Source organism: Typopeltis vanoorti, chromosome 16 (genome assembly GCF_054136105.1).
Source record: "Typopeltis vanoorti isolate ZY-2024b chromosome 16, IOZ_Tvanoo_1.0, whole genome shotgun sequence".
Taxonomy (NCBI): Eukaryota; Metazoa; Arthropoda; class Arachnida; order Uropygi; family Thelyphonidae; genus Typopeltis; species Typopeltis vanoorti.
In genome coordinates, this window is record NC_143564.1 from 40,109,313 (window position 1) to 40,132,665 (window position 23,353).

The window sequence follows — 23,353 nt, forward strand, 5'->3', positions numbered from 1 at the left end:
GACAGCTGGTTAAGTTCCCTCGATAAACAAAGTTTCCACTTACTGTACTGTTTGGTTTGCTTGCTGTGCTTTCTCCATGAAGAATTAACAATCATATATTTAGACTCATATTAAGTACAAACCTGAACATTAGGTTTAATGTTCAGGTTTGTCCTTAATATGACAAGTATTATGGATGTGCTGCAAGAAAGATCTGTTAATATCCATCTTGAAGGACAAAAAATATATCTGCCATCGCAATCATGGTCATTCAGGTCTAGTTAGCTGATCATGTGCTGGACACCTTCAGAGAATCAAATGGGAAAAACAAATCTTCATTGTAGCATATACAAACATGAAAGATTTTTTTGAATCAGCTGCAGATGTAAAAATCCAACCAAGTCTTAATAAATATTGTTGTCTGAAACTTCCCAAGATTTGGGAAACAGTGATTCTTAGACACCCACCCAACAGCCAAGTTGTCTATCAGAGATCATAGAAAACAACACCTGTCTTAGAAATTGTGGCATATAGCTAAATATTTTCTGCTTATTTTTTTAAATTTTTTTATTTTTTGTGGATTGTGTAAAATATTACAATTCTTGTATTATATCCCAGATGATGTCTCTGTGACTAATATAAAATACTAGAACTGTTAAACCTCTAATTCTTACATGGTTCTGTTTTCATTCTCTAAAACCTAAAGAGAAACCTAATCATTGTCATCAAATTCCTGGCAATGTATCCATAATGGATTTACAGTAGAGTACTTTATAATTCTATCAGCAGTTTTCTTCTGATAGAATTATAAAGTACTGGTTTATAAGTACTTTATAATTTATAGAAGTTTTCTTCAAATTATGAAGAAAACTTCTATCAGCAGTTTTCTTCATAATTTGAATGCATCAGTTACTAATGATGTAAAATTCCTTTCTCAGCTCTTCATTATTAATATGAATCCTCCCCACAACCCTATCATACAATAGTGGCTATGGATAGATAATCAGAAACCTTCCTCTATAGCAGGGTTTCTCAAACTGTGGTCCGCAGAAGGTGAATAGGTGTTCTGTGAGCAGTTCTGAAATTTGTCATTTTAATTTTCTAAGCATTTTTCATGAATAAATATTTTATAGTAAAAATATTCTGAGGAGAATAATGTTCGTGAATATGTCGAAAAGCTCAGACCCGGATCTGTGTATCATTAATTTTCACTCGAAACCTTTCAACATTTGGGAGAGGGAATGCTGCTGTTTATGACGGGTCATAAAAATTGCCTGCAAGCCCATTACAACAATTGGTGTCATATCTTCTGTTCTCAAAACTGAAGGAAATAACATCTGTGTAGCAAATGTCAGTGACCAAGCAGCATATTTTTAAACATGGAAGTATTCATGAATTATCGTTAATTTTCACACATCGAAATCTTTCAACAATCAGGAAAGAGAATACTGCCGTTTATGACCGATCATAAAAATTGCCTGCAAGCCGATTACAACAATCGCCGGCCGGCGTGTTCTCAAAACTGAACGAAATAACATCTGCGTTGTAAATATCAGTGACCAATCAGCAAGGAAGTATAAAGAAAATTTTTCTACTGAAATTGAAGATCAAGGTAGTCTGTATCCGGTTCTCAAATCTATTAATACTGAATACTTTCTTTGCAAGTTCGTATTGCAGTGTGTAAGTGCTTGTTCTGAAACAGGAGTGCCGTGATTTTTTTAAAAGTAATAGGAATGCAGAGTTAAAATTAATATGAATAAGAGACAAGGCACTTTGTTTAATTTTGGTATTTAGAAATCTCTTATTGAAGGCGTTTGTGACAGAACAGATAGTGAGTCATCCACCTCAAGCCTACAAAGATCTCCAGGATGTACAAAAGGAGGGGAAACTACCAGCACACAGGAGAAACAGTCTGCATTCACTCGTAAGTACTTATGATAATATTATATATTTGGTGATCAGAATGGGATATGTCAATGAAAATCAGCACAAATTAATTTAATGATTTTTGCCTGAAGAAACTACGACATGCTGCAACATTTCATTAGTCCAGTGATTGATAACTAATTTAAATGCAATTTATATATTTGTCAACATGCCACACCGTATACATAAGTGTACTAATACTCTTTATGATTATGCCATAATTAATTATTAACACTTAAAACATGCTCCTGATGTTTTATGTAATAAAATACTAGTAAACAGTTCTTTGGCTCCAGCTAAATTTCGTAGGCACTTTCGAAACGAAACACACTGATTACAAAGGAAAAGATATACATTTTTTTAAGAGACGACATGACTCGCTAGAAAATTCTAAACTTCAAATGGCTACAATTGCTTCAACTGAAAATGCAACAGAGGCGTCTTTTTGCGTGAGTTACCGCATTGCACTTCATGGTGAAGCTCATACAATTAGTGAGACGCTCATTAAGCCTTGTGTGAAAGACATTGTATCATGCATGTTAAACAAGCAGGTTGCTAAAAAACTAGATGCAGTACAGTTATCAAATGATACTGTTTCACACCGCATCAACGATCTTTCTGCTGACATAGATAAAGAGCTAATTCATCGACTTAGACTGCAGTGAATATTCATTGCAAATGGATGAATCTACAGATGTCGCAGGACTCGCTGTATTACTAGTGTTTGTTCGTTACATATTTGATAAAAGTATTGAAGAAATGTGCGAATATCTACAAGAAAAAACTACCGGAGAAGATATATTCAACTGTATTAATAATTATATTACAAAACAGGAAATCAGTTGGGAGAAGTGTATTGATATTTGTACAGATGGTGCTCAAGCAATGGTAGGAAAGATGAAGGAAGTTGTAACACGTATCCTGCGAGTAGCTACAAGAGCCACCAAAAGTCATTGTGTTTTGCATAGACAAGCACTAGTAACAAAAAGAATTCCTACATATTTAAAAACTATTTTGGATGAAGCCGTAAAAATGATCAACTATGTAAAATCTCGACCACTTCAATCCAGATTATTTAAAATTTTGTGCTATGAAATGGCCATGCACATAATGCACTTTTATTACATACTGAAGTGAGATGGCTATCCAGAGGAAAAGCATTATTGAGGCATTTTGAACTTCTTAGTGAGTTAATGGTCTTCTTGATGTCACATAATTTAGGACAAAATTTTATTGAATTATTAAGAAATTCTTCATGGTTGATGAGTCTTGCGTATCTAGCAGATATTTTTACAAAGTGCGATGAAATTAACTTATCATTACAAGGAAAGAATATTACAATTTTTAATACAAGAGATAAAATTGCATCTTTTGATAGGAAGTTGCAATTCTGGATTTCTACAGTTGAACAGAATAATTTTGATTGTTTTCCCACCTTGCATGAATTTTTGACTGAAATAAATTCTAAAGTAAATGAAGAAGAGTCTAATGTAATTTTAGAACACTTGCATGATTTGCAATCAACCCTTTTGCAATATTTTCTGAAATCCAATGAGGACAATTCCTGGATTCTGAATCCATTTACAGTGACAGCTAAATCAGCATGCTTCAGCGCAAGTGACTATGAAAATCTAATTGATTTAATTAGTGACTCTGATTTAAAACAAAAATACAAGGAACTACCAATAAATGATTTCTGGACAAGCGTGTCAAAACTAGCTATTCTTGTTTTACTTCCTTTTACAACGACATATTTATGCGAGGCAGGATTTTCATATTATGCTGCAACCAAATCAAAGTCCAGGAACAGATTCGACGCTACACCAAATATGAGAATTCAATTTCTAATATTGTACCTGATATCAAAAGAATTTGTAATTCAAAGACCCAAAAACATCGGAGTCATTAAGAACTTAATTTGCAATATACGTTTTACTATTTTTATGTGTTTTGTTTTTACTAATTAACATTTGACAATAAACGATTGTTTTTTCCTTAATGCTTCGATTTACTCATTTATTTTATTTATATTTACCTAACCTACAAAACCAGCACACAGGATAAAAAGTCTGCATTCGCTCATAAGTACTTATAATAATATTATAAATTTTTGGTGATCAGAATGGGATATGTCAATGAAAATCAGCACAAATTAATTTAATGATGGTTTAATTGATGTTTAATTAATTATCAATTATTAATTAACAATAAAATAAGCTAAATTACCAATTAATTATTAATTAATACATTACAAAATATCCAAGGTGTTCCGTGAACATTTCAGGATTTGTGAAGTGTTCCATCGTAGAAAAAGTTTGAGAAACCCTGCTCTATAGAATAAGCATAGAACTTTATTACCTTCAGTCTTTTCCTCTAACTCTTGTATAGATAACCAAAGCACTATATATTATATCTATGGGATTAGGTGGTATATTAGCTTGAGTTTGAGAAGATGCTAGGGAATTGACAGTACCTTTGACCACATTGTTTAATATAAGCTTTAGGTTGGTCCCAAGGTAATGTTAAGAGGCGAAAATAATTCCAATACATAAAGGAGTCTAAGACTGAGGTGGCAAATTAGTAACTAATCAGCATCTTAGGAGTGATGGTCAAAGTATTGGAGAAGTTGGTTAAAGTTGGTGGATCAAGAGATGACTATATGGGGGGGGGTGAGAAGCAGCAAGGTTTTGTGAATGATAGGTCATGCCTCAGTAACCTATTCACTTTTTATAATAAAGTGATATTATTATTATTAATATTAACATCTGACCTCCATGGAGTCAGAGACTCGTCATGGGAGGATTGCACACAATGCTCATCCAACTGTACCTTAAACTGTTTCAGTGTGTCTACATTCACAACAGACTAAGGCAATGCATTCCACTCACCAGCCCCACTCCCTGTGCAAAGAATCATTCCTCTGTCACATCCTCCTTAGACAGTTTCCAGCTATCGCCTCTTGCTCTAACCCCCCCTACCCTCTCCCATTCTATGAAAAATCTCTTCAACCTGTAAATATGAACTGTGTGAATGTGAAGTAACCTTAATGTTATTATTATTATTAACATTTCACCTCCATGGAATCAGAGACTCATCGTGAGAGGTAGGCACCCACACACACACTGCTCATGCAACTGTGCCTTAAATTGATTCAATGTGTCTACACCCACAACACACTCAGGCAATGCATTCAACTCACCATCCACTCTCCATGCAAAGAACCTACTCCTCACTCCTCTGCTCACATCCTCCTTATAGAGTTTCCAGTGATGACCTCTTGTCCTAGCCCCTTCTCCCATTCTATGAAAAATCTCCTCCATGTCGATGCAATAACAACCCCTAACTAGCTTATATGTCTCAATCATATCCTCCCTCTTCCTCCACTATTCACGAGGCTACTTGCATTACTTATATTCTCCAATCTGTCCTCGTATGCAACATTCCAAAGACCACTGACCATCTTTGTGAGTCTTCTCTGCACCCCTTTCCAACATATCCTCATCACCATGAAAACCTGGCAACCAAATCTGTGCACAGTAATCTATATGAGACCTGATCGAGGCCTTATATAATGGTATTATAACCTATTTCTGCATGCCAGGGTCCTCTACATCATTGCTATTATCTGATGTGACATCTTCACAACTCATGCAGTGTGGTCCCTGAATTTCAGGTCCTTGTCCACCATCACTCCTAGATCTCTCATCTCCTCTACTTCCTTTAAAGTTTCCCCACAAGTATATGTTTTGTATACCATTGTTGCTTACCAAATCTCAAACCTTATGCTTTGCAACATTGAACTGACTGTTCAACTTACTTGCCCATTCATGCAATCTATTCAGGTCCTCCTGTAAGGCAACATCCGCTTGACTCTACATTGCTCTCCCCAATTTTGCATCATTTACAAACAGCTGCATATCACTAGTTATGCCCATCTCAATATCATTAGCATACAAATTGACAATTATCTCAAAATTTACCCCTGCAGTACACCACTAGTGACCTTTCTCTTTCAGGATACTGCACCCCCATATACAACTTTCTGAAACCTATCTGACTCAGTCACTGATCCAACTCAGAAGACCAATTCCCATCTGTTTCAATTTATTTAACAGCTTGTTATGTGACAGTCTATCAAAAGCTTTTGTAAAATCCAAGTACATCACTGTATATGCATCTCCCCTGTCCATGATATTTGACACCTTGTTATAGTACATAAGTAAGTTAGTAAAATGTGATCTCCCTTTAACAAACCCATGCTGATAATCACAGAGAATAATGCTGTTATCAACCCATTTCTATATCGTACTTCTTACCAATCTCTCCAGTACCTTCACCACAACTCCAGATATACAGATTGGCCTATAATTTGATGCTTCAGCCTTATCACACATTTATGCAGTGGAATAATTTTACTTCATTCCACTCCCTTGGAACCTGTGGTGTTGTATTAAACTGGCATGCCAATGCTACTGCCAGTTTCCTGGAACATTTCTTTAAGATGCATTGTGATATATCCTCAAATCCAATTACCTTATTGACATCAAGGTTATTTATTTCCTCAAAGTCATCCTCTCCTATGTCCTCTACATTAAGTTCCTCATGATTCCACCCTGATCAGGATGAAACACCCTGATAAATTGATGGTGAATACCTTAGCAATGTCTTCTGTAGCAGTTATTACCATTCTAACATTTTCATCCATTAACATCATCTTACCATGAGCATTCTTCCTTCTACTTTCCACATATCTAAAAAAACTCTCTAGGGTTTTTCTTTGCCTGATTTTCCAATTTCTGCTTTTACTGCACTTTTGTTTTCTTTACTAACTGATTCACTCTCCTGGATTGTTCTTTATACTCTTTATGTAACCAATTATTACCATTATTCATTTTGTATTGCCTCCAAAGTATCTTTTTCTTACAGATTTTATGCTTAAGCTTCTCATTCATCCATTTTACACCTACCTTATTCAATCGTTTGGACTTTGGAATACATTCTCATTCCAAAGCACCTCCGTAGCGCAATTGGAAGAACGACGGTACATTGCGCCCTTCGATTGGAATAGGCCTATGTTCGATTCTCGTCGAGACAGGAGGAATCTTTATCTGGACGATTTCATTCGAAGGTGAGTTAGCCGATCTCATACGGAGGTAGCAGGGTTTTTTCTCCTGGAAACTCGGGTTTTTCATCCCGCATACAGACAAATCGGCCCTTCAGAACACACGCAACTTACAGACAAAAAATACTAGTTGTGGTGGAGGTGGACGGTAGATGGCATTGATGGAGATGATTCGTAGTAGAAGTTCAGTGTAGTGGTTGAGACAGTTGTAGGTGTCCTCCTGCAATGAGTCTTTGGACTCCTTGGAGGTGTTAGGAATAATAATAATAATAATTCATACATTGATGTTGTTATGTATTTCTTTGTCAGTTCCAAAGCAGCATTTATTTCCTTAATACTCAACTCCTAGTTTCATACCATAGCCTCAGTAATTGTGACATTACTATTTAATTTGTACATTAATGATAGTAGTATTATTATTATTAGTAGTAGTAATAGTAGCAAATTAGCAACTAATCAGCATCTTAGGAGTGGTGCTTGAAGTGCGGGAGAACTTGGTTAAGGAATGGGTTTATTGAGAGGGGGGGATACTATATGGAGGGATGAAAGCAGCAAGGTTTTGTGAACGATAGGTCATGCCTGAGTAACTTTATAATCAAGTGATATCTAAGTTGAATGAAGGTAATGGCTACATAGTGGTATTGCTGGACTTTACAAAGGCTTTTAACAGAATACTGCATGGAATTTGAATAAATAAATTGCAACAAATGGAGATGATATGAAGTTAGTGACACCACCTGGTATAAGAAGGTGGCTGATGGAGAGATACCAGACACCAGTTTATTCAGGAATGGAGTCCAGTAGAAGGCCTTTGACTAGTGGCATACCGTAGCCTTAGTAATTGGGCCATTACTGTTTAATTTATAGATTAATGATATTATTATTGTATGGGCACTTCCATGGAGTCCAAGGATTCATACCAGGAGACCCAAACTATCCACACAATCTATCGTACTTCTCCTTCAACCCATTAACAGACAAAGCACTCACAGCTAACGCTGGCAACCCATTCCACCCATTCACAACTCGCCAAGCAAAAAATCTAGTCCTCACATACCTTCTAACCACACTTTTATTCATTTTCCAGGGATGACCTCTTGTTCTGGTCCCTCTGGCCAAGTGCTGAAACATTTCCTCTGTATCAATCCTATAAAACCCTTTAAGCAACTTAAATCTTTCTATCATATCTCACTTTTTCTCCTATCAACCAACTTTCTGCAATCTACACACCCTCAATCTATCATCATATGAAACATTCCACAGACTACTCTCCATCTTGGTTGCTCACCTCTGAATCTTCTCCACCACTTCCTCATCCCCAAGAAACTCCAGAGACAAGATCTGAGCACAGTAATCCAAATGCGGATGTATCAAGACCTTATAAAGAGGAATAACAACTTCCTTATATCTATTTTGTGTTCTTCAATAGCCAAGTAATCTTATGGACTACTTTAGCAATATGTGCTCTAAATTTTTTAACTATCTGTCTACCACCACTCCTAAATCGCTATCTTCATCTTTTTCTTGGAGTACAGTTTCATCAATGTGGTTCATAGTTTGTAATCTATATATCCCACAATGCTGAAAACACAATGCATAACTTTACATTTAAATCATCATGCAAGCTCTCCACATCCTCTTGATTACTTTATTATTCTACCAAATTCATGATTATTTTTAACGGTATGAACAACACCAAATTAACTGTTTTATAAAAGGTGTTTTGTTAACTTGTTTATATTTTGTTGAATTTCAAATCAGCATCATCAGAGCAAAACACAACAAGCATACACGACAGTGAGTAAGTGAAACAATACAATTCTAATGGAGAAAGATTTAAAGTCCTATTTTAGCACTCTCTGATGTTGAAAAAAACAAAAACAAATTACAGCTATGTGGGAGTTGCTCTTAAGATAATAACTTCCCAAATTTTTGCCAAATTAATGCAACCATATTTGTTCAGGTTAGGAGAATTCTTCATAGACATGGCTGATTAAAAAAATAATATTTCGGATCTGTAACAACTTCTAAATAGCACATTAGTTTTCTTTCATTAATCCTATGTGAAGAGATGTCCAAAGCAAAGCATGATCTGCCATTCCCAACTTGCCATAATAATGGTAGTGAATGCATTTTTCATGTTCTTCCAGGCGGATGTTACTAAATCTTCCTGTTTGCCTGAAATAGGACAATTCACAGTTACACAGAACTTTATGCACTCCAGGGTGTGCTTAGAGCGTGAAGTTTATCCTTGGTTGAGCAGATCAGAGTTGCTAATTTGACATGAGGTTTGAATTTGGTGTGAAGGCCATGTTTCATTAGTACTTTGGCTATCATTTCTGATTTTCTGATGTACCTCTGACATAGGGAATAGAAATGGTAATGTTGTGCTCCTGTGTATTAGAGGAAGGGAGAAGTAATGGGCTATGTAGTATTTTATCTATTTTGTGGGAATTGTAGCCAGTGGCAAGAAAGTATGGTGCAGATATTTGAGTTCTGTGGACAGAGCTGTATCGTTTGAACAAATGGCTTTGACTCTGTGCAATTGTTTTTAAATTGCCATACTGTTGGACTGGATGATGATGTGATTGTTTATGTAGATATCTTCCTATGTGTTTTGGCTTTCTGTAAATGAAAGAAGATAGTGATCCATCTGAAAGGCTGGTGACTAATGTGTCAAGAAACGGGAAACAGTTATTAGATTCTTTTTCTGCTGTGAACTGGATTTTGGAGTATTTGCTGTTTAGGTAGGCAACAAACACATCCAAAGTGTCTTGTCTAGAGCCAAATGGCAAATACATCATGAACATAGCATAACCACTTTGGGAGCTTGTATATAGATAGCTGTGGTAAGTACTTTATTTTCAAAGTGTTCCATGTAAAAGTTTGTTGGGGGGGGGACACCCATAGCAATACCATTAATCTGTTTGTAGATTTTTCCTCCCCATGTAAAGTAACACAGAACTCAAACATCAAAAATGTGTTCCATGGAACACAGTTTGGGAAACCCTGATCTAAGTTGATGTTTATGTTGTAAACGTTGGTGAAATGGATGTAAAAAAGTGTTTTTTTTTTGGTTAGTATTTTGCACTTTTTAGATTTTTGGTAAGGTTTTTGGGTTTTGAATTTTTTGAGGGAGGTTTGTTTTTATTTTATATGCAGTGATGCTGTATATATTTCACTTTACTATCATGGTGGTTTCAGAGGTGAAAAGACAAGAGTGGATGGACATGCAATGAGGAGAGGTGAACTCTTAGACATACCCTTGTAGTGAGCATTTAATCTTGCTATAAAGTATCCTCAACAGTAATCCTACATACCACTACTGAGCCTCCATATAATTGGGATGCCTTCCCATGCATTACCATCTGGTTCAGCCTTCTGTAATATCTGGTGGCCAGCCTGCAGAACTGCTGTAATATTGATTGTATCCTTGAATATGCAGAGGGAGTGGAAGCTCTAGATTGCTACAGTATGCTTTGCATGGCCTTGAAGGATATCATTTACACTGCATGTCTAAAGAGTGTTAGGGAGAAGAGAGAGAGAGAGAACAGCTGGAACCCCAGCTGTGGGGGACCAGATGTGGTATCAGCCACTTCAGGCCTCCAGTAAATCAAATAATGAAATAATGATGTTTCATGAAACAGTGAAGGTTATTTACAGCCTAGTGAGTCTTTTAACATTTTTGTAACTTGACTTACCAGGAGAGACTGTGCATCATTCTTCAGCCATCCAGTATTAGCATAAATATTATTATTTTTATTTTATTTTATTTATTTTTTTAAGGAGGGTGAATGAGTTTAAAGAGAGGTGTGACAGTGGGAGACTCACACTGTCACATCTCTCCTTAAACTCATTCACTGATAAAGCACAGCTGCTCATTCCACTCATGCACTTCTCTCCAAGTAAAAAGTAATGAGACTTGCAAAACATCTGGGGGTGATCTACTCTTTTATTTCTTGTACTCTTGTGCATCAGAACATTTCTGAAACATCTAACCTCTGTGAAATGTCTTTTAGTAACTTGTGTATTTTTATCATATCACCTGTTTTCTGCCTATCAATTAAACTTCGTAATATGCAGACCTTCAGTCTCCTCTCATAAGAAGTATACTCCACAGACCAGTCACTATTTTAATGGTGACAAGTCTGTGGGAGTGCTTCTATCACACACACACACACACACACACACACACACACACACACACACACACACACACACACACACACACACACACACACAGAATGTTAAAGATACCAAGAAATTATAAGTTTTAATCCTTTTCCCAAAGAAGCAAAACAGTGTTTTGCATGTGAAATATATTCATATCTGAGCTACTTGTATATAGAGGCTAATGACTTCATATCATTTGCCTTAGTATGTATCCCATAATGCAAAGCACACCCCATTTCGGACATGTATAATGCTATGCATAATGGAAAGGGCCACTACCCAGACTGGTTTTGACCTTTATTGACAGTTCCAGGAGAGATATCAAGGTTGAAGTAATGCAGAAGTCATATATATCTCATGTACAAGTAGCCACAAGGGGCTCAACCTTATTAATAAAAATCTCTGAATGAGAGAAAGCTGTAGAAAGTTTTTTTTTTTACCTTGGGTTATTATACATTAAAGATACCAATAAATTATACACTTGGTTTTAATCCTTTTCCCAAGGAAGCAAAACAATGTTTTGTGCATGAAATATATTCATGTCTGAGCTACTTGTATGTAGAGGCTAATGACTTCATATCACTTGCCTTAGTATGTATCCCATAATGCAAAGCACACTCCCTCTCAAACCATGAATTGACAGTTGCATCCATCAGAAAATTGATTTTGTCCATGCCAAGCTGTAATAAAGGCTAGAGGAGGAGTCACGAAGTACTAAATAGCAAAAAGTGAATTTTTAGCTTTGAATTTAAGTAAAACTGTGTAGTTGAACTAAATTTTAATACCGGTATTTGTTTTTCCATCCACTCCATTTTGAAATATTTGCAAATTTGTCAAGTTTGTTATAATTTCCTAATTATGCTAAATATTAATCAAAGATAAAAATGTTATATTACTTTGTTCATTATTTGTGACAATTATTGTACTATTATCCCTTTTCAAATAGGCATTCAAATTTAATTACCAAAAAACATGGTTACAGAAGGTGATGTGGTTTCTATGAATATGAGCATATGTATGTATGTATGTATGTGTGTGATTTTCCACATCAGAATCAACTGTTTTTACTAACCACTTATACCATTTAATGAACATAAATTTAGTATTATGCCAAATCTCTCTCTTTTTTTTTTTCCCCTCTCATTATATGTGGATCATACTATATAACACATTGTATTGTTGATATTATAGCATCTTAGTTATTTTCTTCCAGAAATGGAAAGACTGCATGCTCAACATATAGAAGAAGTCATACATGGCCATCAGGAGACCAGAACTATTCTTAGTAGTCAGTTGAAAGAATTACAAGAACAGTATGATATTTTGCAGCAACATGCACTGGAAGCTGAAAAGGCATTTCTTAAAGACAGTAATTCAAAGATACATGTATGTGAAATTTGTTTCAGTAATTAATATTTTCATTATGAATAGCACTTAGGCATTTCCTTCACTTATCTGATCTTCAGTTTATACATTAGACCAAAGGCTTTAATAATCAAGTAATAACTAGGTTCCCCCCCCTCAATATAAGATAGTTACTGCTATGTCCATAGTTGCTTTGTCTGTCAGTGGCATACTTCTTACCATTGACAGACAATAGCAAGCTTGAACAACTTGCCTGTTCTTCTTCTTCTTGAGTATTCTACAATTGAGCAGGCCTGTTTGTATTTGATAATAATACCTTGTCATCTGCGTATCGTATTGCAAATATCTGTTCTACGTTCAATCTTTAGTTCATCTTCTGAATTCTCCAGTGCTTCTTTTAACATTGCCTGTTCTATGGATGAAAAGAACATGAGTTTCCAGGAAAGGAACACTCTGACACCTCCATATGAGACCATTAAGTAGAAAAGTCATGAAAACCACTTGTTGTTGTTCTGATTCTGCAGTGGAGACAACCTATTTGTTTCAGAAGACTTTAAGATCCCTAAATTCTTTTAATATTTAACCTTCTGTTTTATTTTTCTTTTATGAAAACATTTCTCAGGTATTGAGCTTTATAAACTTCTGAACACTGCAGCAAATCAAGTGGAAAATTCTGTTTGAGAATTGTATCACACATTCAGTATCACATTCAGTATCACACTAAAATATATTTAGCCTGTAATCTGTTTAATAAACAATTTTTAGTTGTAAAAATTATGCACCCTTTAATTAGAGTGAGTGGTGAACAAGATATGGGTAATAGTATGAAAGCAACATGAGATAGAACAACTGGAGAAATGTCTGGCAAGTGGTATGACAGAAAAGCTAATGAAGGGAAAGAGAATTTAAAGGAAAAGAAAGCAGAGTGTGAAAAAAGCAGAAAAGGAAGAGTTCCGTAACAACAAGTGGAATGCTTGAAGAGATATGATGAAATCATATTTCTCTAGGGTAAAGATTACAGATTTAGTGAATCTCTTAGGTTTGCAGAGGGGTAAGGTCAAAAGAGATGTTTATTTTGACTGATACAAATGATCTGTCAGATGAAACATGGTATTCAAGAAAATATGAAAGAATTGCTGGTACATGCAAATAAGAAGAGTAAGAGAGTAAGGACTGTAAGTCTTCTGCTGCATTATGATAGAGATGATTTGATTACAAATGAATCAATATTTACATTCTTCCCAACAAATGCTCTGAACATTTTGGATGTTTTGAATGAGTTTGATAGTCAAAATGACATATAAGGCTGATGCTTTGCTTGAATGGATTCAGAGTTACTTATCTGGAAAAAGTGTTGTTGCCAGTCTAGTTGACCAGTGAATAACATACCTGCTCTCCGACCAACAGTTTGTGGGTTCAAATTCCTCAAATTCCACTGTGGATATAGAAGTTTGTGGATATAAAAGGCTGATATGCAGAAAATTCACAGAAAACAATTCATCAAAAGACAGTTTATCAAATTATAGTTCACCAAAAGGCAATTCATAAAAAATTAAAAAAAAAATTATGGAACAAAGTTAATCAAAAAAGCAAATCAGTGAAAGGCAGTTCCTTGAAAAATAAACAATTCATGGATCAAAATTCATCAAAAAGGAAAATCACCAAAAACCAACAATTCATTGGAACTTTTATTTATTTATTTTATTTATTCGTATGGAGTTTCCTCCCTATTTCTCCCTCGTCCCTATTGGAGCAAGTTGAGCCCCCTCATCGGGGGCTCAACTTGCTCCAATAGGGACGAGGGAGAAATGGGGAGGGTCTTGGGCACGGGCAGTATTTATGACTGTAGATCCATGTGTGTTCACGGGGCCAGTTTGCCTGCTTGCGGGATGAAAAATGCCAGGTAAACTGGTGGAAAAAACCCCACTGCCCGTGCCCAAGATCGACTAACTTGGCTATGGCTGAAGAAGATCCTCAAATTCCTCACATCTTCGACGGGAATCAAACCTGGGACACTCCTTCCCCAGTCATATGGTTGCGAAGGGCACAGCCACTAGGCTAACCGCGCGGACATTCATTGGAACTACAAATCATTGAATGAACACTTCACTGAATAAGGAATTATAAGGCATGAGGAGTTTACTTATCAAAAATAACTTCAATTTATGTTGGATTAACTGTGATGGTGTTGAAGCTTACCTATATATTTTCCCCCCTTGTATATTTTATGTGGATATGAGTGTCAATTTCTTTTCTACAATTTTTTTTTTGGTAAATGTTCATTTCAGTCTGTATGTGTATACTGTGTATTTTACATAATATGGAAAAGTATGTATAAAATAATATTTCCTCGAGAGATCAAACAGAACTTTTCTAACCTTCATACAGTGTGCCTGTTAAGTAATGAGACAACAATTATTATATCAAAACAAAGAACTATATTTGGAAGTGTCAATTACACAGAATCAAAATAATCTCCCACCAAATCCACACAATGTTTACATCTGTTGTAAAAGTGTTTGAAGGCACAGTGGAAGTCCAGAACAGGAACCTCCTTCAGTGTCTGGATCACACTGCATTGGATGTCCTCAATGTCAGTGGAGTACTCCTCGCCTTTCAAGGCACACTTCATCTTTTGGAAAAGGAAAAGGTCTGCGGGAGCCAAATCTTGAGGAGATGTTCAATCACACATATTGACTTTGAAGCCAATAACTGCTTCACAGGCAGTACACAGTGCAGGTGCATTGTTGTACAACAGAAACCAATTGTTGTTGTGGAACAGTTCTTTCCTGACACATCACATGCAGGTGTACAGGCATTGCATTACTCCTAAATAATACTGACTGTTTACTGTTGTGCCCTCAGGAACAAATTTGAAGTGGATAATTCAAGTGGCATTGAAAAAAGAATGACCATTGTCTTGCATTTGTTTGCAACCTGCCTGCCTTCTGTCATTGTGAAGACATTCCACATCATTCCATGCTCTGACATTTCGTTTCTGGATCAAATTGAAAACACTAGCTTTCATCAGAAGTGGCAATCCTTTGTAGCACATTTTTAGTCAGGAAAACTAAAGAAATTAGGGCAGATGCAGAAGAATATGTGTGAAGGCACCCATGAAGTGAATGAGTGTGTGAATGAACAAAAAATGAAGAATCTTGTCTCTCAGATAACAATATCAAATGGGATAGTCAGTTCGGGATGCAGAGATGGATGGGAGCCTAAGGGGGATTCTACAGTTTCTATATACTAATGCTAGAAGCATCAGGAATAAGAAGGAGGAGTCTTTTGCATTGGTTAGTGCAACCTCACCAAATGTTGCAGGCATTAGTGAGACTTGCCTAACAGCAGATGATGTCATCACAGATGGAATGTGATGGATTTAGTATTTTCGGGGAGGATTGAGTAGACAGGACAGGGGATGGGAGTACTGCTGATGATAGGATGAACTGCAGCCAACAAGGTAAGAGTCAGTCATGCAGATGGCAGTTCTTCTTTTGAGTCAGCCCTGTGAAATTGAGGCTAATAGGACGAAATATAAAATTGGTTGCTGCTATAAGCCAGGAGGTGCCAGGGATGATGTGGAAGACCTTCATCAGCAGATTAGTACAATGAGTGCAAGTTGAGTAATTATTGTGGGGGGACTTCAACTTTGGAGGCATAAATTGGATAGATTAGAAGGAGGAAAGATCGCATGGCAGAAAGGAAATGGAATTAATACATTTAGCAAGAGATAATACTTGAAGCCGAATGTGATGGAGAGGCTCAGGATACACAAGTGTTGGATCTTGTTATAGGATCAGAAAGTCTGTCCATAACAAAGGTCTACATTGTCTCTGATTTAAGAAAGTGATCATACGGTCTTGACTTTGGAAGCAGTTAAACATGTGGAAATCCCAGTTAGGAAGTGGTATGTGTGGAATTACAAGGCAGATGATTATGATACACTTAGGAGGCAACTTGAATCAGTACAATGCTATGGAATAAAGATCTGCAAAGGAAGGATGTTCACAGTCCATGGGGGAAGTCAAAGAGTATCTGGAGGAAACACTATTACACTGTATACCTAAGGTCAGGAGGGTAAATCAGATAGGAGTTAGATGAATGAGTATTATCATTAAGCATGAACTGCAAACAAAAAAAATATTGTGGAGGATATACAAGAAGAAGCCGGTCTGGTTGGCCGAGTGGATATACACACTGGTATATATACACTCTCTCAAGATGAACTGGGTTACCATGGGAGAAGTAGACCCAACCCTCCCACAATAAGAGAGGCCTTCACTCTGTAGTGGGTAGAAAACAGGCTGATCATCATCATCATCATATAAGGAGGAAGGTTACTAGTATGGTAAGAAAGTCAAAATCAGATTATGAGAAGAAATTAGCTGAAATTAGCAAGTGAAAGGAAATCCCAAAGGATTTCCTTTCACGAGGACTGATGTGAGAACAGAAGTTGAAGAATTGGAGGTACTTTGTATACTGCAGAATCTGAATGCAAATACAGCTGTGGGATTGGATGGAATATTGACTCACATTTTACAAGCATGTGCAGGGGAATTGGTGATGCCTTTGATTAGGCTGTTTAATTTAAGTCTCAGCTCTGACAAAGTCTCAAGAGAGTGGAAGGAGGACAAAATAATGTCTTTGCATAAAGGAGGATTTAAGTCTGTGGTAACAAATTATTCACCAGTTATCTCAAGAGTGGTGGTAAAAGTACTGGAAAAGTTGGTCAAAAAGAGAATTCAGGAATGCGTGGATAAGAATACGATACTCTTAGAGGGGGCAGCGTGGCTTTATGAAGTTCAGTCATGCCTTAATAATCTATTAACTTTTTTTATAATAGAGTGATAACTGAGTTGGATAAGGGGAATGGCTACATGATGATATTGCTAGATTTTGCAAAGGCATTTGACAGGATACCATATGGAACTCTGTTACACAAACTGCATTTAATGGGGATGGATATGAAACTGGTTATGCAGATAAAAAGGTAGCTTATGGACAGGTACCAAAAAGTAGTATATGGAGGAGCAAAATCCAGGAGAAGGCAGGTGACTAGTGGTGTACCACAGGGCTGTGTGCTTGGACTGCTGCTCTTTAATTTGTACATAAATTTTAATTTAAATTAAATTAATTTATTTTAATTGTACATAAACTTTAATTTAAATAGGCTGACAATATGGGTAAAACATAATGGATGTCAGTTTAATGTGGAAAAGATTATGCATTTTGGGATTCAAAGATTACAAGCTCATTGAGGGAACTATACTCCAGGAAATTGGTGAAGCCAGTAATTTGATGGTAGTGGTAGATATAGAGCTTATGTTTAGAGGGCATTGCTAATGTAACTTGGTAGCTCCCATCATCACTTGGTTATTGAAGAACACACACTAACAAGCAGAGATAAGGGAGTTATCATTCCTCTTTATAAAGCTTTGATATGACCACATCTGGATTACCATACTCGGGTGAGGTTACTTGTTCTTGGGGATAAGGAAGGGCTAGAGAGGATTCTGAGGTCAGTGACCAAGATGGTGAATGGTTCAATCTATCCTGATAGAATGCTTTCTATTAGGATAGATTGAGGGGTTCGTAGATTGCAAAAGTTGATTTACAGGCAAAAAAGGGGGAGGGGGGGATATGATAGAAACATTTAACTTATTTAGAAGCTTTTATAGGATTGATGTAGAGGAAATATTTCACTACTTGGCTAGAGGGGAAAGAACAAGAGGTCATCCCTTGAAGTTGGGTAACAGTGTGTTTAGCAATGGTGTGAGGACTAGAGTTTTTGATTGCTGAGTGGTGAATAAATGAAATGGATCAGCTGAGTCAGTTGTGAGTGCTTTATCTGTTAATGGTTTCAAGGAGAGGTATGATAGATATTGTGTTGATAGTTTGGGCCTCCTACAATTAGTCTTAGGACTCCATGGTGGTGGTGCCCGTATAATAATAATAATAATAATAATAATAATAATAATAATACTTGAAACTTACAGCTCATGCAAAATTATAAGTGCACTCTAATATCTACTTTAAAGAGATATATTTTATATCCAAGCAAGACTTCTGTAGCCAAAGATGAAAATAAAAAATTATCATAGAATCATCATAAAACTTTCTTGTACTCTCCTTCTTTTGCTCATTTCATATTTCATTTTCTTATCTTGCTCTTCTTTCTTTCTGTTCTCCTCTCAGCTCTGCTACCTCTCTGACTTTTCTTCAATCATTCAAGTGCACACTTTCTCTTGTTAAGGACATCATGTAAGCCTGTTTCTTTTGTAATCTATCCTATTCATTCTGCTGACCTTCCTTCCACCTTGCTTTCATCAACAGTCTCACCAACACTTCCTTTTTCTCGCCTTTTGTCAACATTCTCGCTTTGCTATCATGCATTTTACTTGCCCCACACAACTGGCACCTACTCTCAAAACACTTCCTACATATTCATTCACCAGTCTTGTTTTTCTTCCACACAAGTCTTTCACCTTTTGTAATGCATACAGTGCACCACATGTATCCCCCCCCCCTTGCAAAGATATCTTTGGCTACCAGTCCAAAATTTTGGCAAACACTGTTATAACTATCTCCTGAAAAGTCATATCCAAACCTCCATATGCTATGCTGAAACTCATTCAACTGTTCTCTCAGGATCCTTTCCAGAATTTCCTTATCACCATAGAAACCAGGTGATCAGATCTGCACAGTAGTTAAGATGCGATGCAATCAATGCATCAATACAGTAGTGCCTATAGTCCTTATCATAACAGCAATATGATGTATGTCTTTACAAAACTCTTGCAGTATGATCCTTGATATCTCTGTTGACCACATCACATCCCCTCCAAGATTGAGAATTCCATAAAAGTTGTAAACCCTTTGCAAAAAAAAAACAAAACTCCTTGCAAGGACTTTGACGTATTTGTTTAATATGATTGTTACAATGGACCAAGTTCAGTTCCAAATGAGAGAAACGAGAAAAATATTGTTCCTCTTTGTTAGTGAAGTGGTAAAATTGAGGCTTTGAATTATAGATGAATAGGTGTGCTTGGAGTTGTGGTTAAATTGTTGGACAGGTTAGTGTGGACCAAGATCCAGAATTGAATTGACAAAAGCATCATCCTCTTTGGCAGACAGCATGAGTTTGCTCATATTTTAACAATCTGATGCTTACTTTTTACAACAAATGCATTGGAAGGGAGTGAATACACAGTAGTATATTTAGATTTTACAAAGGTCTTTGATGAGTTTCCCATATGATAAGCTAGTAATTAAATTGGAACAGATGAGGTTGGATAATAGATTAGTGCTCTGGATTGAGATTGTCTGTGTGATGGTATCAATGTATATGGGGAAGTAGTATCCTGGAAGAGGAAAGTCATCACTGGTGTACCCTAGGATCCAATCTGTCTGGGCTGTTTTATACTAGGAAAGGTTTAAATGGTGATATGCAATTGTTTGCAGATTATACAAAGTGGGGAAAAAACTATGAGAAAGAATAGAGCAGAAGTAGTTGTGGCTTTACAAGAGGATTTGAATTGAATGCATGAGTGGGATTGATAGCTCAGTGTTTCAAAGTGTAAATTTTTTTAATTTTACACTTTAAAACACTGATAGTTTATTTATTATCTTGAAAAGGGTAAAACAATAACCAGGAAATGTTATTCTGATCTTTTAACTAGGCTAGACGAAAAAATTCATGAGAAACAACCCGGTTTGCAGAAGAAAAAAATAATCTTTCATCAGAACAATGCACCTGCCCTCAAAAGTTTTTTGCAATGGGAAAATTAAGGAATCTACATTATGAATTGTTGAAACATCCACCCTATTCCCCAGATTTGACTCCCTCTGACTTCTATCTCTTTCCAAAACTAAAACTCTTCCTCGCTGGTTAGCTTTTTCTTCGAATCAAGAGGTGATTGCAGCTGTAGAGGGGTATTTTGCAGATCTTACTGAGAACTGCAAAATTGAACGGGATAATACTGCTGGAGCATTGCTGGAATAAATGTATTATTCTTAAGGGAGATTATGTTGAAAAATTAAAATAATTTTGAAATTATAAATTCGTTTTTTTCATTTTAGGACAAGAACCTTTCAGACCACCCTCATAAAGTGGATAAGAGGATTGTTAATGGAGAGATATCAGACCATAGTTTCTTCAGGATTAGAGTCCATTAGAAGGCCTGTATCTAGCTGCTTGCTACAGGGTTCTTTTCTTGGGCTACTTCTATTTAATTTGTACATTAATGATATAGGAAAGGCTCTTAGAGGAACTATTCATTTGTTTGCCAATGATGCAAAATTGGATAGAGCAATAGTTAATATGGATGGTTAAATTTTTGCAGGATGATTTGGATAGACTGGAAATGTGGGTGAAGGAGAATAGATGTCAGTTTAATGTGACATAGTGTAAGGTTATGTATTTGGGGGCAAAAAGATTACCAGCTGTGTACCACATTGATGGAACTGTACTCCAGGAAATTGATGAAGCCAAGTATTTGTGGGTGTTGGTGGATTTTAGAGTTAAAGTTTAGAGAGCATATAACAAAAGTGGCTCAAGCAGCTCATCAGATTACTTGGTTGCTGAAAAATACCCTGACAAACAGAGACAAGCAGGTTATTATACCTCTTTATCAAACCTTAGTAAGACTCCATTTTAACTGCTGTGCACAGATCTGGTCACCTGGGTTTCTTGGCAATGAGGAGGAGGTGGAGAAGATTCAGAGGTGAGTGACCAAGGAATAGCAGGTCTATGGAATGAACTTTATGATGAAAGGTTGAAGATTTGTGGGTTACAGAAATTGGTTGACAGGCAGAAATGGGACGATATGATTGAGACATACAAATTATTGAAGGGTTTTTACAAGATTAATACAGAGGAAATTTTTCAGAACAGGTAGGAGAAAGAGGGTTACCCTTGGAAACTGAGCAAGAGTGTGGTTAGCAGAGAAGTAAGGACGATTTTTTGCTTGGAGAATGGTGAATGAGTGGAATAGGTTGCCAGAGTCTGTTGTGGTTGAATGAGTCCATAGAAAAGTATGATAGATACTGCAAATGTTGGATAGTGCTTTGCATGATGTTAGGGCCTCCCTTGATGGGTCTAAGGACTCCATGGAGTAGCCCATAATAATAACAATACTTGAAAAGAGTATAAATTATAAAATAGAAACTTAGGTAGAATCCCCCTAAGAGAAAGTTTGATAGGAATAACATTATGAAAAAAAGAGGGGCATTAAATCTGATATCAAAATCAGAGAAGTTAAATTCAGCCCTTTACTTTATGCAGTTGATGTTATAGTTCTAAACACATCACTACAAGTATTTGGTACTCTTTAACAAATATCAAGACAAGAGCTATAAAAATATGCAGGATCATGGAAAATAACTGTATTTTCACTGAAGTACCTATAGACATTTTCAACTATTTAGGCATGATTTTTTAGTGAATGTGGCTGTTAAATATCGAAATGATAACAGGATAAGTAAAGATGGCATAGGGGTAGGAACCAGTTGAATTAAGTAATATGGAATAAGACAGAAATTAGCCAAAATACTAACTGGCAGTATATATAACAGTGTTAAAATGGTCACTTAAGGGTCAAAACTTGATAACTGGAAGGAGACCTCCGTATAGCCCGTGAGGAATATACTGAACTGACTAAGTTTTCCAACTGAGTACCAATTAATACATTCTGATGGTTTGCCCTGTTGTTAGGTGTTACTTGGATATTGAATGAAAAGGAAGGCTAACAATTTTGTACATTGCTGACCAAATTGAATTGAACCTAAAGTCACAGCAGAAACATGAAGGTAAATTTGAATGATAAACAACTTCAAGTAGAATAATAAGAGCAGATTTCAAAATGGGAAATTGGTTGATGAGACTTATTGGTCCCCCGCCCCAAAAGAAGGTTTTGCAAAGACAATTCTTTCTTAAATAACATGTCCAAGGTACTAATTTACACAGAACAAACTTACACATGCTAAACAATGGATAGGCTTAGCTAATAAACAATATTAAGCATATTAAATTTTCACCTTACATTAATTCTATCCTGTCTCTACAACTAAACAAGTTAATTCAATGTTTCAAGTCATTGCAGAGGGCTCACGCAAAGAATAAACAATATTTGGTTCTTGTTGAAGATTTAAACAGCAGAGGAGGAAATAAATATCAGAAGCATAGAAATCAGCCCACATATCATTTATTTGCTGTAGGTCTTGTGTCCTCTCATGTGTAGGAGTCATAAAAATAAAGATGTATAGAAATATTTTTGGAAAACCTGGAGAAAATAACAAAGCTAATAATAATGGTAAGTATGCTAGATTTCTGTTTTGGAATATGGACTAGTCATTACTGATACCATATTCCAGTGTTTCTCAAACTATGTTCCACGGAAGGTGAATAGGTGTTCCGTGAAAAGTTCTGGAATTTCTCATTTTAGTTTTCCAAGCATTTTTCATGAATAAATGTTTTATAGTAGAAATATTCTGAGGAGAATAATATTCGTGAATATGTCGAAAAGCTCAGACCCAGAATGCCTAATAACATCTGTGTATCGTTAATTTTCACACATCGAAACCTTTCAACATTTGGGAAAGGGAATACCGCTGTTTATGACAGGTCATAAAAATTGCCTGCAAGCGGATTATAACAATGGGTGGCATATCCTCTGTTCTCAAAACTGAAGGAAATAACATCTGTGTAGCAAATGTCAGTGACCAAGCAGCATATTTTTAAACATGGAAATATTCATGAATCATTGTTAATTTTCACACATCGAAATC

General features: G+C 36.2%; 1 protein-coding gene across 2 annotated transcripts in view; it reads left to right on the top strand.

The window, feature by feature from the left end:
- LOC150097966 (uncharacterized) overlaps positions 1 to 23,353 on the top strand; it is a 490,509-nt gene that overhangs the window by 361,274 nt on the left and 105,882 nt on the right. For both annotated transcript variants that reach the window (XM_090406015.1, XM_090406016.1), the window contains exon 11: positions 12,414 to 12,586. In XM_090406015.1, coding sequence (XP_090262141.1) covers positions 12,414 to 12,586 — 173 coding nt within the window. The remainder of the gene's footprint in view (positions 1 to 12,413; positions 12,587 to 23,353) is intronic.